General features: G+C 49.6%; 1 protein-coding gene across 1 annotated transcript; it reads right to left on the bottom strand.

The window, feature by feature from the left end:
• Positions 1–19: 19 nt before the first annotated feature.
• lamc2 (laminin, gamma 2) lies at positions 20–13593 on the bottom strand. Its single transcript, XM_018753554.2, has 22 exons — positions 13393–13593; positions 11294–11467; positions 10428–10548; positions 9402–9529; positions 9099–9230; positions 8560–8749; positions 7895–8007; positions 6942–7157; positions 6483–6659; positions 6153–6386; positions 5869–6005; positions 5408–5564; positions 4572–4777; positions 4033–4112; positions 3740–3877; positions 3386–3530; positions 3088–3237; positions 2756–2870; positions 1950–2146; positions 1622–1780; positions 1314–1413; positions 20–406 (listed from the first exon to the last, which is right to left on the bottom strand). The coding sequence occupies exons 1-22, from the start codon at positions 13472–13474 to the stop codon at positions 153–155; spliced, it is 3405 nt and encodes a 1134-aa protein (XP_018609070.2). The 5' UTR covers positions 13475–13593; the 3' UTR covers positions 20–152.
• Positions 13594–14468: the final 875 nt, after the last annotated feature.

Below are 14468 nucleotides of genomic sequence, written 5' to 3'. Positions count from 1 at the left end.
CACAATAAAAACAATACAGAAGGTCTTCGGTTTTTTTTGCCTGACCTAAAAACTCACATTTTCTTTAAATATAAAATGTCATCTCCTTTGAGCGTCATATTTGTGTCCTCGGTACAAGCGGGGTCACAAGCGGGGTCACGGGCCAAGAGCCTTCAGGGTCTCTCGATGGGGGGCGAGTTATAACAGCCGTCGGGAATAGTTTTCCGGATCTCCGCCAGGTTGCTGATGTCGCTCAAGATGTTGTCGATTTCCGCTTGGAGAATAGCGGACCTGGCCTTCTGCCTCGCCTCCATCTCATCCAGGGAGTTCATGCGGGGTATCAGCTTCCGGTTCACCACGTCGCGGGTGTTGGCGATGGACGTCTCCAGCTGCTCGAGCCTCTTCCCGTCCATGGTGCCCGGCGCGTCTGTATGAAGAACGCGGGTCGGCGAGTGAGTGAGTCGCACAGCTTCGAGGCTCCCTGTGTGTCACGGAGCGCCGTTTCGAGGTAAATGCGGCAAAAGCAGAGCTTTTCCAGAACTCTATGATGCTGTATGTCCGGCGCGATAATGAAAAACAGCTTTCGGTGAACGTTAAGCACCGTTCCAAGAAAATGTCCTATGCAGCCCGGTACCACTTTTTTAACCATCATGGCAAGATCTACTCTAATGCAAACGACTCGCATAAAATTCATTTTATCGTAAAAGTGAAATTATCACGTGTCCTGGCACATTGATCTGTTATTCTCTTGCTAGAAAGCCAGGCTGTGTACTGCCACCTCTGCTGTACACAAGAAACGAAGGGAAAATACAAGCACGTATGCGAAAAATTCGAATGTCTAAACTGTACTCTGGTCATACAGATAATGTGTGTAGGAAAGAAGAACGGTTACAAAGAGGGTTTTTATTTTTCGCATGTAATTCCTGACAGCGAAGCTTGTGTTACAGCCAGATACTTACTGGCTGCCAGCTGTACTCAGAGATCTGACACAACAAAGTGAACACATGGGATTGATCCCAAATCAGTGAATGAAAAATGGTAAAATTATGAAAAATTGTAAAAATTATCATACACACACTGTCTGAAAACACCTGTCCCAAGTGGGGTCGCGGCGAGCCGGAGCCTAACCCGGCAACACAGGGCATAAGGCTGGAGGGGGGAGAGGAGACACCCCGGACAGGACGCCAGTCCATCACAAGGCACCCCAAGCAGGACTCGAACCCCAGACCCACCAGAGAGCAGGACCCGGCCAAACCTGCTGCGCCACCATGCCCCCATTATTATTATTAATTATTATTATTATTATTATTATGACTACTACCACGGTTACATACCAAATGAGTCCAGCAGATTTTTAATGGTTGTCATTGTGTCTGTAACGGAATCCTTCACATTCTTGGCAAACTGGTAGGATCCTGCTCCTTGTGCAGACGCCTAGAGAGGCAACATAGAGAAGGAAAACGTATTTTAGGGAAGACGATTCCACACGACGCCGAACTGCCACGGTCCCGAATCAAATATCCGAAAACTGACACGCGATTGCGTTTCATTTCGCTGCTGGTATTCACTGGACCAAAGGGAGGACTGAGGTGGTTCTGTGATGCCCTTCAAAAGTTTCCGCAGCGCTTGGCTCTAATCTGACCTCTCTGGCCTCCTGTTCCTGGCGCTTGGTGTCCTCCACCGCCGAGCTCAGCTCCTCCATCGTAATCTCCGTCTCGCCGCTCAGCTCTTTCGCGTCGCCCTTGAACGCGTCGATGTCCTTCAGGATGTCGTAAGTCTCTGCCGCTGTGGAGGAGATGTCCTGCGGACGCAGCAAAAAGACACGTTGCAGTTCAGCTACTTTCGCAGAGGAGAAGTTTGTCACGTCCGCTCGGCCGTTTCGAGGGAGCTTAATATAATAAGGTAATGCGAATCGTATATTTTCAGCGCGTAAAAAAAAAAAAAAAAAAAGCCACATCTCGTGTCCTTACCTCCATTTGCGACACAATGGCTTCCAGGTTGCTGACAGTGCCCAGTGCCTTCTTGTAGTCTTTATCTACATCGTCCAGGATTGACAGAGTCCGGGAGTTGCTGCTGACAGCGTTGTCAACGGTCCTGCTGATGGCCGGGAGTTTCTTTATGCTCCTATCTGCTTCAGCTTTGTTGGTGCCGATCTCTTTATTGAACCCTTGAGTAAAATGACAACATTGACCTTTTATCAGCGTACGTGTCTTCGGATTTTTACTAACCCTAGAATTTTCCGGGGACCTGTTTCACAGTCATTGTATCATGCATGTGCTGTACATATACTGACATTCGCATCACACAACAGGCCTTAGACGATGGACGTTCTTCATAAACGTCTGTAATAATCCAAAAGGTGGCTGAATTAAAGTATCACGATGTCGTAAAAACTAAGTACATCGATGAAGAAATAAACTGAAACGATGAAATACTTTGTAACATAACTGACACAGGTTCTGTAGAAGTTATAAATTCTTATTTTGTCTGCAGTAATAACAAAACCATAATTTATACATATGTTTTTGCTGTTGTCAAATGAAAATTCCATCAAATCCCATCTATCTTCATCTGTATAAAGTTAGGTGATACGACAATATTACGAAGCAACAAAATTATCATTACGCTGAAATTTTTTTCTTCTATATTGTCTGGAATCCTTCATTGTTTCAGTTTTATGGAGACCCAGCGACGGTAGAAACGACAACCTAAATAAGTAAAACGCTGCACTTCTCGAAAGAAAGTCAAATAGGCCACTTTAGAACAACGAGCCTACCTTTGAGCCGGTTATAGACATCATTCACCCCGTCGAGATTTTTTGTGATGTCTCTCAGAGATGCATCTGCATCAGCCTTGGCTGCCTTTGCTCTCGCCAGAAGCTCTTTAGGTTTCTATCGGGAAGGAAAAAACGAGTGAGGCGGAGTTGACGCCGCAATACCGATCGAAGGCCCACCCGGGTTTCTAAAATGACACTTCCACGGGTTCAGTTACTCCTAGCACAAATGGAAGCTGCAGCGCAGCACGAATGCAATATTAACATTTCAATGTAGCCTGAAGCTTAGTTATTAGAATTTCCAGGTGGCGTAAAGCAGGATTAGGCATGCGCACCTCCTCGGCTGCTTTTCCTTGGGCTAGAAGATCACGCAGCTGCGATTGCTCATCTTGGATTTGTGCTTTAAAATTGGCGTAATCCGTCAGGTTTCCTTCCACTTGGCCTTTCAGGGCGTCCAACTTTGTCGACAGGCTTCCCATCTGCGGCTGCAAAGATTCCGATCGTTACGCTGCTCTTACAGGTTTCACGAAGCACGTTTCGCACAAAGGCCAACTGCAGACATTCAGGTTTCTGTTCTTGCTCCGGATCAGATGATGAAAACATAAAATGTCATTTCATCATAAGAGTATTTACCCCCAGAGTATCTAACAGGTTGAGCTCCATCGCAGGGATTTGTTTCGTTACGTCCGCCGCCTTTCTGATCTCATCTCTAGCCGTGGTGCTCAGACGATCGGCCGTCCTATCCATGGTCTTGACAAGCGAGGCGCTTCCGTCATAGCTGCGGAGGACAAGAGCACAGCGCTCAGCTCGTTGTAAGGAGTATCACGCTTCGTGCACCAGATGAGAGAAAGACATGCTGTGTAATCCCAGCACGTGTTCTTAGAGCAAGAGCAGAACTCGGAACAGCGGAACGTCTTGCGTTTCACCTTCTTGTGAACCTCTACTCGGTCCATGTTCCCGAAGGTGAACCTGATTTCCTGACCTTACCTTGTTCTCAGGTCATTCACAAGCTGAGTGATCTTGTTTTCTCCCAAGATGGCAGAGCGCATCAGACCCAGAGCCTTCTCTGCATCAGCGAGGGCGTTCTTGGTCCCACCCTCCACCATCTCCGCTTCGCCCTGATGCCTGAAACATCACCAAAGGGACTTTAGGAACAGGAGCCCAGTTGCAGGAAGAAGACAATCTGTCATGGGCACCAGCCATTCCTGATGAGCTCCGGGAACCTTAATTACACAAGTTTGACCACTTTCACTTTTCTGCAGAACTTCACTTGTACTCACTTCTCAGCCAAGGAGGTGGCCTTTTCCACCAGCATGGAAAGAGTGCCCACATCTTCACTTGCATCACCCAGTGGCAGTTCCTGACGCAGGAGAAAACACGCTTAGCGATCACTGGCAAATAGAGTTCATTGCCTACATCTGTCCCTAAGAAGGATGTAGCTGAATTTCTATGTCTGATTTTAAAGCTCGTCTAATTTCTCATTTTCAGGAATACGGACAAAATATATGGGGCATTATTTCCCCTCAGTGGGTGCCTATCCAGGAATACTCATCTGACGCAATTCTATAGAGAAAATGTATTTCAGTTCTTTTTAACATATATGATCATATTAAAATATATCTTAACAAAATGTACTAAAATATATGAATATATACACATACACACAGACATACATACTGTACATACAGACAGACCATATAATATTTTATGTATAAAATTGATTGCATCACCCTCTTTGTTCCTCTTTAACATGTTCAAAAAGTGCACAGGTCCCTAGTGTTTACTTCTGAAAGACAGAAAGCAGAAAACCGAGACTCACAGCCCGTCTAATGTGCTCTTTGGCTTTGTCCAGGGTATTCCTGATATCGCTGATCAGGAACTGGATGTCATTCAGCTGCAGCTGGTACTGCTGATTCAGCATCCTGATTACATCCAGAGTCTGAACCACTTCTTGCAGGTTTCGGCCTTCGATAGCCTGTATTTTGGGCAGGTCGGTCAGCCGGACGAGCAGCTCTTTCTCAGCATCTGCGTTAAAGATGACAAGACATTGTTGAACTTATGCCAGTTAGTTACTCGGTGCCCAGCGCGCAGAGACGAGCGGTGATTCCAATCGTGACCGCTAGAGGGCACTGACGCACCGCCTTATTCCCTGCAATACACTGTAACGCTTCTGGATTCACCTTCATCTACAGTTATTCATTTAGGGGAAACTTTTCTCTAAAGTGACTTACAGTTTTAGTCCACCTACAACTACTTCCCCATTTATACAGGCAATACGTGCAATTTTACTGGAGCAATTCAGGGTAAGTAACTTTCTCAAGGGTACTACAGCTGGAGGTGGGGGTCGAACCTGCCACCTTTCGGGTCCAAAGGCAGCAGTTCTAAGCAGTACGCTATCAACAGCCCATATTTTCATTACGTTGCCATATTTATATGATTTACATACAGCATCAGCTCAGAGTAAGTATCTTCAGCAAGCGCGCTACGGCAGCAGTGGGGATTTGACCCAGCAACCTTCAGGTTGTAACGTGCCAAGCTGGAACAACTATTTGCTGACTCCCAGCATGTATGTAATACATCTATATTCAGCTTGTATTTAGCGTGTTTTTTTTTTTTTTTTTTTTTTAAAAGTTGCGCGCAGTCCTTAACTCTTACCAAGGAGTTGGTTGGCATTCTTCTGCATGTCTGCCACCAGGAACTCCGAGATCCGGATTGCCTTCTCCATCTGGGCGTTGGTCACTGGCAAGCTGCCGCTGTCTACCCCACCGAGCAAAGTTTCCAAATGTCGCAGTTTACCAGAGTATAATTCCATCTGCAGTTAAGGACACAAGGTCATAAAAATAATGAATTGCTTCACAAATACGCGTTTTACTTTGAGACGGCTCAAGAGAACGGTTTCAAACATCACGAGCTGCGTCAGGGTTTGTTTGTGGATTTGCATCCAGAACATGGTAAGAACTGTAAAGACACCAAGCACAACTTCACACTTTCAAACACAATAGATAGAAAACAACATCAATATAGTATAGAAGATAACGAGCGAAGGCAGCGTTCGCCTACGGTTCCGGCACGTGTTTGAAGAGGCGGGTTTGTACCCGTGAATCACCAAGTCCCACCTTGTTCTTGACGCGGTCAAAGCAGGCTGGACAGCCAGACCGCTCGCACTTGAGCCCCTCGAAGCCCTCTCTGCACACGCACTGACCGGCGTCGCTGCACTTGCTTGACAGGGATCCCAGCAGGTTGCAGTTGCAAGCTTGGGGGGGAAATTCGCAGGACACATCGAGTCATTTGGAAATTGCGTTCGTTTGGAAATTTTCCTACAATAATTCTGTCGACGTTTTTGCGCCGCCCAGAAGATGGGCTCTTATAACGAAGCTCCGGAGGCGTTCGAGGTGCTCACCCTTGCAGCTGTGGCTCGGGTGACTGCGGTGAAAGCCCTCCTGGCACTTCTCGCAAAAGAAGCCAGTCGTGTTGTTCAAGCACTTGAGGCACCGACCCGTGAGGCGGTCGCAGTTGCCCACGGCGTTGAGGTCCACCTGTCCGCTGCACCGGCATTGCTGGCACGGCTGCCGGGGGCCGCTTTCGCCCAAGGGATCGCCGTAGAAGCCATCTTCGCAAATGCCGCAGCGCGGGCCTGTCGGGACGGCGGAGACGCGGTGAGGGGGCCGGGAAAACTAAGGGAAAGTCGGTTTCGTTGCTAGAGCCGCGGGAACGGCAAGACGACCCTTACCGGTGACTCCGAGGGGACAGCGGTCGCACTTCACCTCCGAGGTCCGCGTGTTCACCGAGCAGCCGACCCCCTGGGGACAGGGGCATCTCACGCAGGACTGAGGCCGCTCTGGATCTTGGTAAAAGCCAGGAGAGCAGGTGCGCACGGCCGCGCCCTCGTCGCCGGATAAACACTCTCCTGCCGCGGAACACATCGGTCCACGTTCATACGGGGTGCGCAGTTACGGGACACGGTGGTGCCGTTCCTTCGGCACGCGTTTACCCGAGCGTGAGCTCAGCGCCATTCCCCCCTCCCTGTATTTAGTGTGGTTTTAGGCGTCTTATCATCCTACATGCACAGTCATGATCTCAGCGAATAGGCGGCAAACAATGCGTTCTTATTCCGACGAAGTAAATCAAGTGACGATGGCTCAAAATGCGTTGCAACAGGCAGAAGAGAACGGGGGTGGGCTGCACTCACCTGTCTGTGGGTCGCAGCTGCCCCCGTAGCAGCTGCAGGGCTTACACGGGCTAAAGGGGCCCCCCGCGGGGTCCTCCCTCCCGTACCCCGGAGCACACCGCTCGCAGAACTGTCCCTCGTAGCCCACGGGACAGCTGCAGTTCTCCACCCATCGTGCCGGAATTCCTGGCCCCTGGAGTGCGGACATCAGCTCTACGTCGTCCAGGTAACCGTAGGCTGGAAAAAAGCAGAGGAAACCCTGAATGAAAGCACCGGGACAGCAGGTGGCGTGCTGCTCAAAGAGCCCAGGTTCAAAAGCCCCTCCTGCTGCAGTTCCCATGATCATGATACTAACCCTCAACTGGTACACTAAAAATGACCTCGGGGAACCACTTAAGTAGCTTAGTATACAAACCTAACAGTAAGATGCAGTGCAGAAAAGTATCACACAATCGGATGAATAATCATTTTTAACGTCACGCATCATCTGAACCGCTCGTCCCATACGGGGTCACGGAGCCTAACCCGGCAATACAGGGCGTAAGGCCGGAGAGGGAGGGGACACACCCAGGACGGGACGCCAGTCCATCACAAGGCACCCCAAGCAGGACTCGAACCCCAGACCTACCAGAGAACAGGACCGCGCCACTGCATCCCCCTTTCAGTTTTAACATCTACAATATTATATTTAAACATGTAATGTTTACCTTTCCTTTATTTCAATATTTAGACTCTCAAAGTTGTTCTTACTACGGTATATGTAGCAAGTAGTGTAGCGAGGAGTGGTGCACAGTGGTGCGTGTGTGAACTTCCTGCGACACGACCTCCATTGTGCAGAGACACGTCCCGCGTTAGGCTAAAAGCGGTCACGGTTCGGATTTTTTCGAAGCCGTATGACGTTCGCGCCCCCGTGAATATTTGCTGAGCCCTTCGCGAAGCTGTAGAAGGAGCGCGACCGGAAGAAGAGCACGTACCGTTTTCCCCGAAGGTGCCGCGGATCTTGATGGCCGTGAGGTTCTGCAAGAGCTTCTGGAACTGGAGAGCGGAGAGCGCCGGTTGCCACTTGCCGCCCGGGCGCTCGTGGAGCCTGCGGAGCACGTGACGGGGCACCGAAGTGAGGACGTTTCTTGGGAACCGAAGACCAGTATATCTCATACGTGCAACTGGTCTGCCGTAGCTCACCAGACCAAATCCGTATCTCAGCGTCACCAGTTTACTCTATGTTTAATTCCCATTTTAGGTGCTTCCAGTTCTACGTCACTTCTATACACGTAGTTTATTCGACACCTTCCTGACTCCCGGTAACAGAGGGCCGCCGATGCGCGCGCCTCCAAACCCCTCTGTCTCTTCCCTGCCGAGATTCACTCTGGGACAACGCGACACCCAGAACGAGCGACCGGTGACACGCCGGTGTCCGTCAAAGCGGCGGCGCTTCGTACAGCGGCCGGGAGACCGACCCTGGCTTATTTGCGCCCTCCTTCGCTCATCCCCGCCACTGCAGGATTCCCACTCGTGATCTAAGCCACGGAAAGAAGCGATTTGCAGCGAGACCTCTGGGAGCAGCACCCGGTTGGACAGATCTAGGTGTCACGCCCCCCCGTGTGACAGAAGGCTGTCGTGCCGCCCGACGGTTTTCTACCTGAAGGCGTAGGCGGTCTTGCGGCCACAGGGGAGGGCTGTCCGTTGGTCCCCGAGCGAGGCCGCGACCCGCAGACCCGCCCCTTCGAGTACCACATCGGCGTCGGATGGTCGGCGATGTCCGCGGTCCAGCCGCAGGGAAAAGGACAGAGTCTGGCCGTAGCTCAAGACTTGGTTGCCCAGATACGAGGCTTGGAGGGAGAGGAGAAAAAGCACAGCTGCGGTCAAGCATATGTAGAACCGCAAGGACGGCCTGCTGCACGCAAGGTAAAATCCAGCCGCTTCCACCTCTCGGCTTCCCGGGGTTCACGTGCCAGCAACAGTACCTACGCTAAGTATATATATTTTTCTAGATTTTTTATCCCTTATTCACATACTCTATCTTCTCATCTGTGTCTTGTCACCGTCTTTCTGTCTGTGCCGTGGAAGTTCCTGTCACCGAGACAGATTCCTCGTATGTGTGAACATACTTGGCGATAAAGCTCGTTCTCATTCTGATTCTGATTCTGAAGTTCCCTCGGCGGCTTTGACGGCTCCTACCTGGGGCATACAGGTAAACGGGCGTGCCGTCTGCGGAGGAGACCTCCAGGTCCTGATGTTTGGAGGACCAGCGGAAATTCGTTCCGGAAGGAGAAACTCCGCCGGCGGTTGCGGCGCGCCATCCATCGGAGCCTGAGGACACAGACGAGCGCGATTACCGCACCGTCCCGCGCGATGGATCCGGTGAGCGTTTCCCAAAGATTTCCCCGCAGAAAGTCCGTCCCTGCCGCGATTGACGCGGCCGCTTCCGAAGCGGAGTCGGCCCGCGGCCCGTCGCGGAAAAAGCGACGCGAGAACGCTTACCGGTGCCGAAGGACGAGGAGACGGTGTGGACGGAGTAGCCCCTGGCCGGGGAACAGCCGGTGGCGCGTCCATAGCAGAAGCAGGACGGGCAGTCCGGCTCGCTGCCGACGAGCTGTCCGTCGCTGCAGCTGTGGGAAACACGGTTCACTGTCAGCGCCTGTCACCCGCAGCGATTCCCGCCAGACTCGCTTCATCTCCAGTGATCATCGTTTCTCGGAGGACCGCTTTTAAAAGCTGTTCCTAAACCGCTCTCTAAAACGGTTAAAAGAAAAACGCGATGGGAGACCGGACGGGACTCCAGTGAAGCGGTACGGCGAGGACGTTTCTCTAAAAAAACCAAAGACGTGGTAAGCCGTCGTATCGTCAAAACAAACGTTCGAAAAAGCAAGCGCCCCACAAATCCATATACATGATTTCAGTGCGACCGGTATCTAAATCACAGCACGGGAACAGTATATGGGGCTATTTCAAAGTACGTGAAGCCCCGTGTCTCTTCGTTTTACCACAAAATGGGTCTTCAGTGAGAAGCAGTCTTTCTCATCTGACACAATATGTGTGTAATGACCAATTCCATATGTTGGTTTAGAAGAAATCGTATGTGTATTAGAAAAAGGGAAGCAGGGCAGGTGCAGAAATAACGGAACCCCAAGTTGCTTTGGTTAAACCAAGCAGGTAAGTTGAATCAGGTGTGTAAATCAAAATCATTCATTATTAGAACAACTTCATTTTAATATTGTATACAATAATAACGACCATCTCTTTTTGAAGCATCTCCAGAAAGAAACTTAATTCTATGTCAAAAACAACATTCACATTAATGACACACTTTGTTATGCTTTGCATCAAAGGAATTTTGTTCCTTTACAGGAACGTTCTCATTAGTCATGAATATTCTACAGGAAAAAAGTTCCTCCTAAAAAATCCCTTTTTCCAGCAACTGCAGGAGAGGCGGACAAAAAGGGAGTATCGGAATCAGCGATTTTACCGCGAAAGAGGTGAGGCTGAAGAGGAAAAGGTCAGTCTTACGGGATCGTGCATCCGTGTGCGGTGAGGGAGGCTCCGCCGGCGCAGCGGTCACACTTGGGCCCCTGGACGTCGGGCTTACAGCCGCAGAGCCCCTGACCGTCGCATCTCGGACCGACGGAACCTGGATCCAAAAAGAGCGGGGGTAACTGCAAAAGCCCTCGCGTACAGCCGTTGTGATACACGCGTGGGGTACAGCACGTTGTCCTGTTCACGGTGCACGACTACAATGAAAAGAATGTGTAGGTTTCCCTTTTCGAAGGGGGGAAATTGGGCAGCACCGGAGCCTCAAGCTCCTGAGGGTTTGGACTTCACTTTGAATCAGATTCATTGCGCGCAACGTTTTCCCGTCCTCGTCTTCGCCTGGGTCCCTTCCTAGGTGACCCGCGGAATCTAATCGGCCCGTAGGCCGTGCGCGTACGCGCGAGTTGCTGAGTGCGTGTGCCGGACTGGCATCCCGTCCAGGGCGTACCCTGCCTCGCGCCCTTTGCTTCCGGGATAGGCCGCGGACCACCGCGACCCCGATGTCAGTGAGGGCCTTTGATAATAGATGAGGAATGTGCTGCCGTTAACATTAATTCAAATACATTGTCCGAACCGCTCGTCCCACAGGGGGTCGCGGGGAGCCGGAGCCTAACCCGGCAACACAGGGCGTAAGGCCGGAGGGGGAGGGGGCGCGCGTGCCCAGGACGGGACGCCGGTCCATCGCAAGGCACCCCAAGGGGGACTCGAACCCCGGGCCTGCCGGAGAGCGGGACCCGGCCGGTCCAACCCGCTGCGCCACCGCGCCCCCCCGTTAATTCAAATATTATATTATAATTTCCACAAGGACACATGGGAGACGATCAGCTGTGCACATGTTCACCCACCTGCAGAGTTGCAGTTACAGGGCAGACACTTGTCTCCGGGCGTTTGGCGGTAGAAGCCCGGTCTGCAGCTCTCGCAGTTGCGCCCGTCCGTGTTGTCCCGGCAGTTGAGGCAGCGCACGCCGTCGGAGTCCAAAACGCACAGGTTCGACTTGCCGTTGCACCGGCACAGCGTGGCTACGGAATCGATTTAAGGCGTTACAATAACGCTAATGACACACATATCGGAGAAAAACACGCAGCAGACCAGACGCTTCAGCAGTAAAATCATGCATAGTTTAACTGGGCTTTTCTTCCGCTCTCACGTAATATTTTCTGCTGCCGGGGCCTTTTTAACAGCCGCCGGTAAAATCAGCCCATCTCCGTATCTCGCCCTGTTATTTTCATAAATGACAAGTTTGCTTCGGAGGGAAAGACCACACCTCACACTGACAGTTCGGAGCAGGAATGAATTATATAATCCATACCCGAGTATGAACATGTTAAATCACGCAGCGGGCAACACGGCGAGAAGGGCGAAGGAGTCTTACAGTCCGCAGCTTCTGAGATCAAGTTGATGCACGGAGACGCGCACAGATCGCGCGCAGCACATCTCCCCTTTTACATGGGAAAGCGAACAAGTGGCGGCACGAACGAGCAATGCTTCCTACAGCGAGCGCTATTAATTGCACTTAAAAGCAAATACCAGGGGAAGACAAAAAGTAGCTGCTACAATCTTTACGAAAAGGTTAAAGCGTTATCCTGGAAACTTTTTGACTAACCCTCACGCTAAGTAATTTATCAGACGTTAATAAACAGGTGTGTGGCCTTCAGCCTGTGGACCTACGCAAATACAATCATTGGGCTGTAAAGGTGCGAAAAAAATCAGTGCAGGAAAGAACGTCAACAGGACACTGGGATCGTATGAAATGTAAAAGGGTTGCGGAGGCGCCTGGTAATAAATTCATATCGATGTGAGAAACCAGCAAAACCACAGCCGTCAACCGGTGCCGTAAGTCACATCTTCGCGTACCTTACTATGCCTGAGTGTATAGTATTATTATTATTATTATTATTATCCTTAACCTTTATGAAGCCGATGCCCTTGTTCAGAGCACTTTACCGTCTGATTCCATTCAAACAGCAGGCAAGAATTCTTACTGAAGTGATTCAGGTAAAGTACCACGATGAAGAGAGGGTCTCCTGCCAGGGGGTCGACCACCCGCTCTCTCTCTCAGGTGCACGTGTGTCGCCAAATGGCAAAACCTTACGAGTGATTCGTGTTGCGCGAGGAGACTTTTTCTCGGTTAGGCTCAAGTAAAGGGCGAAATCCCGTTGTAAAATCGTAATAACGGAAAAGCAACACTTCTCGTTAACTCCGTTTATTAAAGTTAGAGAAATGAAAGACATTAAATGGGATTTCAGCCGCCAACTGAAAAAGTCGGGAGGCCGAACGCTACAGTTTTAAATTAAAAAAGGAAAAAAAAAAAAAAAAAAAAAAACTTTTTCCAAAAATAATTTAAACTGTTTACATATCCTTATAGCCACGTACACCGAAGCAATACGGATTAAGAATGTGGATCAAAGGGACTTAAATGCAGGATTAGAGAGATTTATAAATAAAACACCTTCAGACCACAAGGGAGGGACATGAATTATCCTTCTGAATGTCACAAATTTAGCTCAAAAATGGATCTGTACCCTTTTTGTGGGTATGATGTGTCAGATTATTAGTGAAATTACTGTGAAGATTATCAGTGAAGAAAAAATTGCTTGTTTTCAAAAAAGTAATAGTTTTATGTAGCCAGCAAAAAGGATAAATAATATGCTGTAATCTCAACATAAATCAAAATGAAAAATTAACCCATCTTTTTTTATACATTGGAAATTTCTAAAGTTTCTACACCATACTATGTTAATGTTTTCTGTAAGAGCCAAAAAGAACCCAAGTCTGCATTTTCTCCAACATAAAAAACCCGCAAATATTTTTCTCACTCCTTTTAATTACGTAACAATAAAATACAGTACATAAGCAGAAACCAAATGAAATATATCTGTAGAATAAGTAGATATCGATTACAAAAGATCATGAAAGAAATATGAATACAGCGGTTCATACTCACATCTGTATGTGTTGGTACCCTGGACTGGAGAGAAAATAAGAAGCGAGGAAAATCCGCAGAGAAATAAGAACACGGTCCTCATGGTTCACACTCCTGTAAGGGTAGAGGGATCTCGGGCACCGCTGTCCTAATAAACCCCGGTAAACAAGCGCAGCGCTTATATCAGACGAACTGTGTGAGTGTGAGTGAGTGAGAGAGACACCTCTGGGTGTGTGTGCTTATAAACAGCGGCGTGGTGACTAATGGTGACTCAAAGACTCAAGTTCACCGATCAGTGATTAACACGCAGGAAGCTCACAGACGCACGCACGCACACACACGCGCACACACGCGCACGCACACACCGCAAGAGCAGCACTGCACAAGTACTGCTGTGTACTGCACACCATGTACAGCGCTTACTGCGGCCCCTCGCATACAGCGCTAAAGCATCAGAAGGGGAAAGAAAGGAATCCAAAGCATGTGGTTAAAAGCCATTCCTTACCCTGATTTACATTTCTTGCTACTTAATGACAAACTTGTTTTACTTATCATTATTCATATATAACCAATATATCCTGTGCATTATCAGCAACCGCTTGGCCAGTGCAGGGTCATTGTGGTCCAGAGCCTATGACATGTGGCAGGGTACACCCTGTCCACAGGTGGATCAACATATGTTGTAATTTAATACACACACACACACACACACACACACACACACACACACACACACACACACACACACACACACACACACTGTCTGAAGCCACTTGTCCAAAGCAGGGTCACAGCGAGCCAGAGCCTAATCCAGCAACATAGGGCGCAGGGCTGGAGGGGGAAGGGACGCACCCAGGACGGGACGCCAGTCCATCACAGGGCACCCCAAGTGGGACTCGAACCCCAGACCCAGCCGAGAGCAGGACCCGGCCGAACCCACTGCGCCAGCACGCTTCCCCCTGATTTAATATATTCAAATGAAACCAAAATATCACTTGTTGTGGAGGACTTCATCGTTCAAGCGATTTGAGGCTGTGTCACGGATGAATGTCCACCATGCGCCTCTCATTTTGGTCAACGGCTGAAGATTTAAACAG

The sequence above is a fragment of the Scleropages formosus genome, chromosome 3 (genome assembly GCF_900964775.1).
Source record: "Scleropages formosus chromosome 3, fSclFor1.1, whole genome shotgun sequence".
Lineage (NCBI taxonomy): Eukaryota > Metazoa > Chordata > Actinopteri > Osteoglossiformes > Osteoglossidae > Scleropages > Scleropages formosus.
This window is presented reverse-complemented; position numbering and strand designations above follow the sequence as displayed.

Coding starts and splice junctions, on each gene's coding strand:
- lamc2 (XM_018753554.2), bottom strand. CDS start 13,474: ATGAGGACCGTGTTCTTATTTCTCTGCGGATTTTCCTCGCTTCTTATT. Junction 6,660..6,941: donor CAGCTGCGACCCACAGACAG/GTGAGTGCAGCC, acceptor GTTCCGCGGCAG/GAGAGTGTTTATCCGGCGAC. Junction 3,878..4,032: donor GCCACCTCCTTGGCTGAGAA/GTGAGTACAAGT, acceptor GTGATGTTTCAG/GCATCAGGGCGAAGCGGAGA.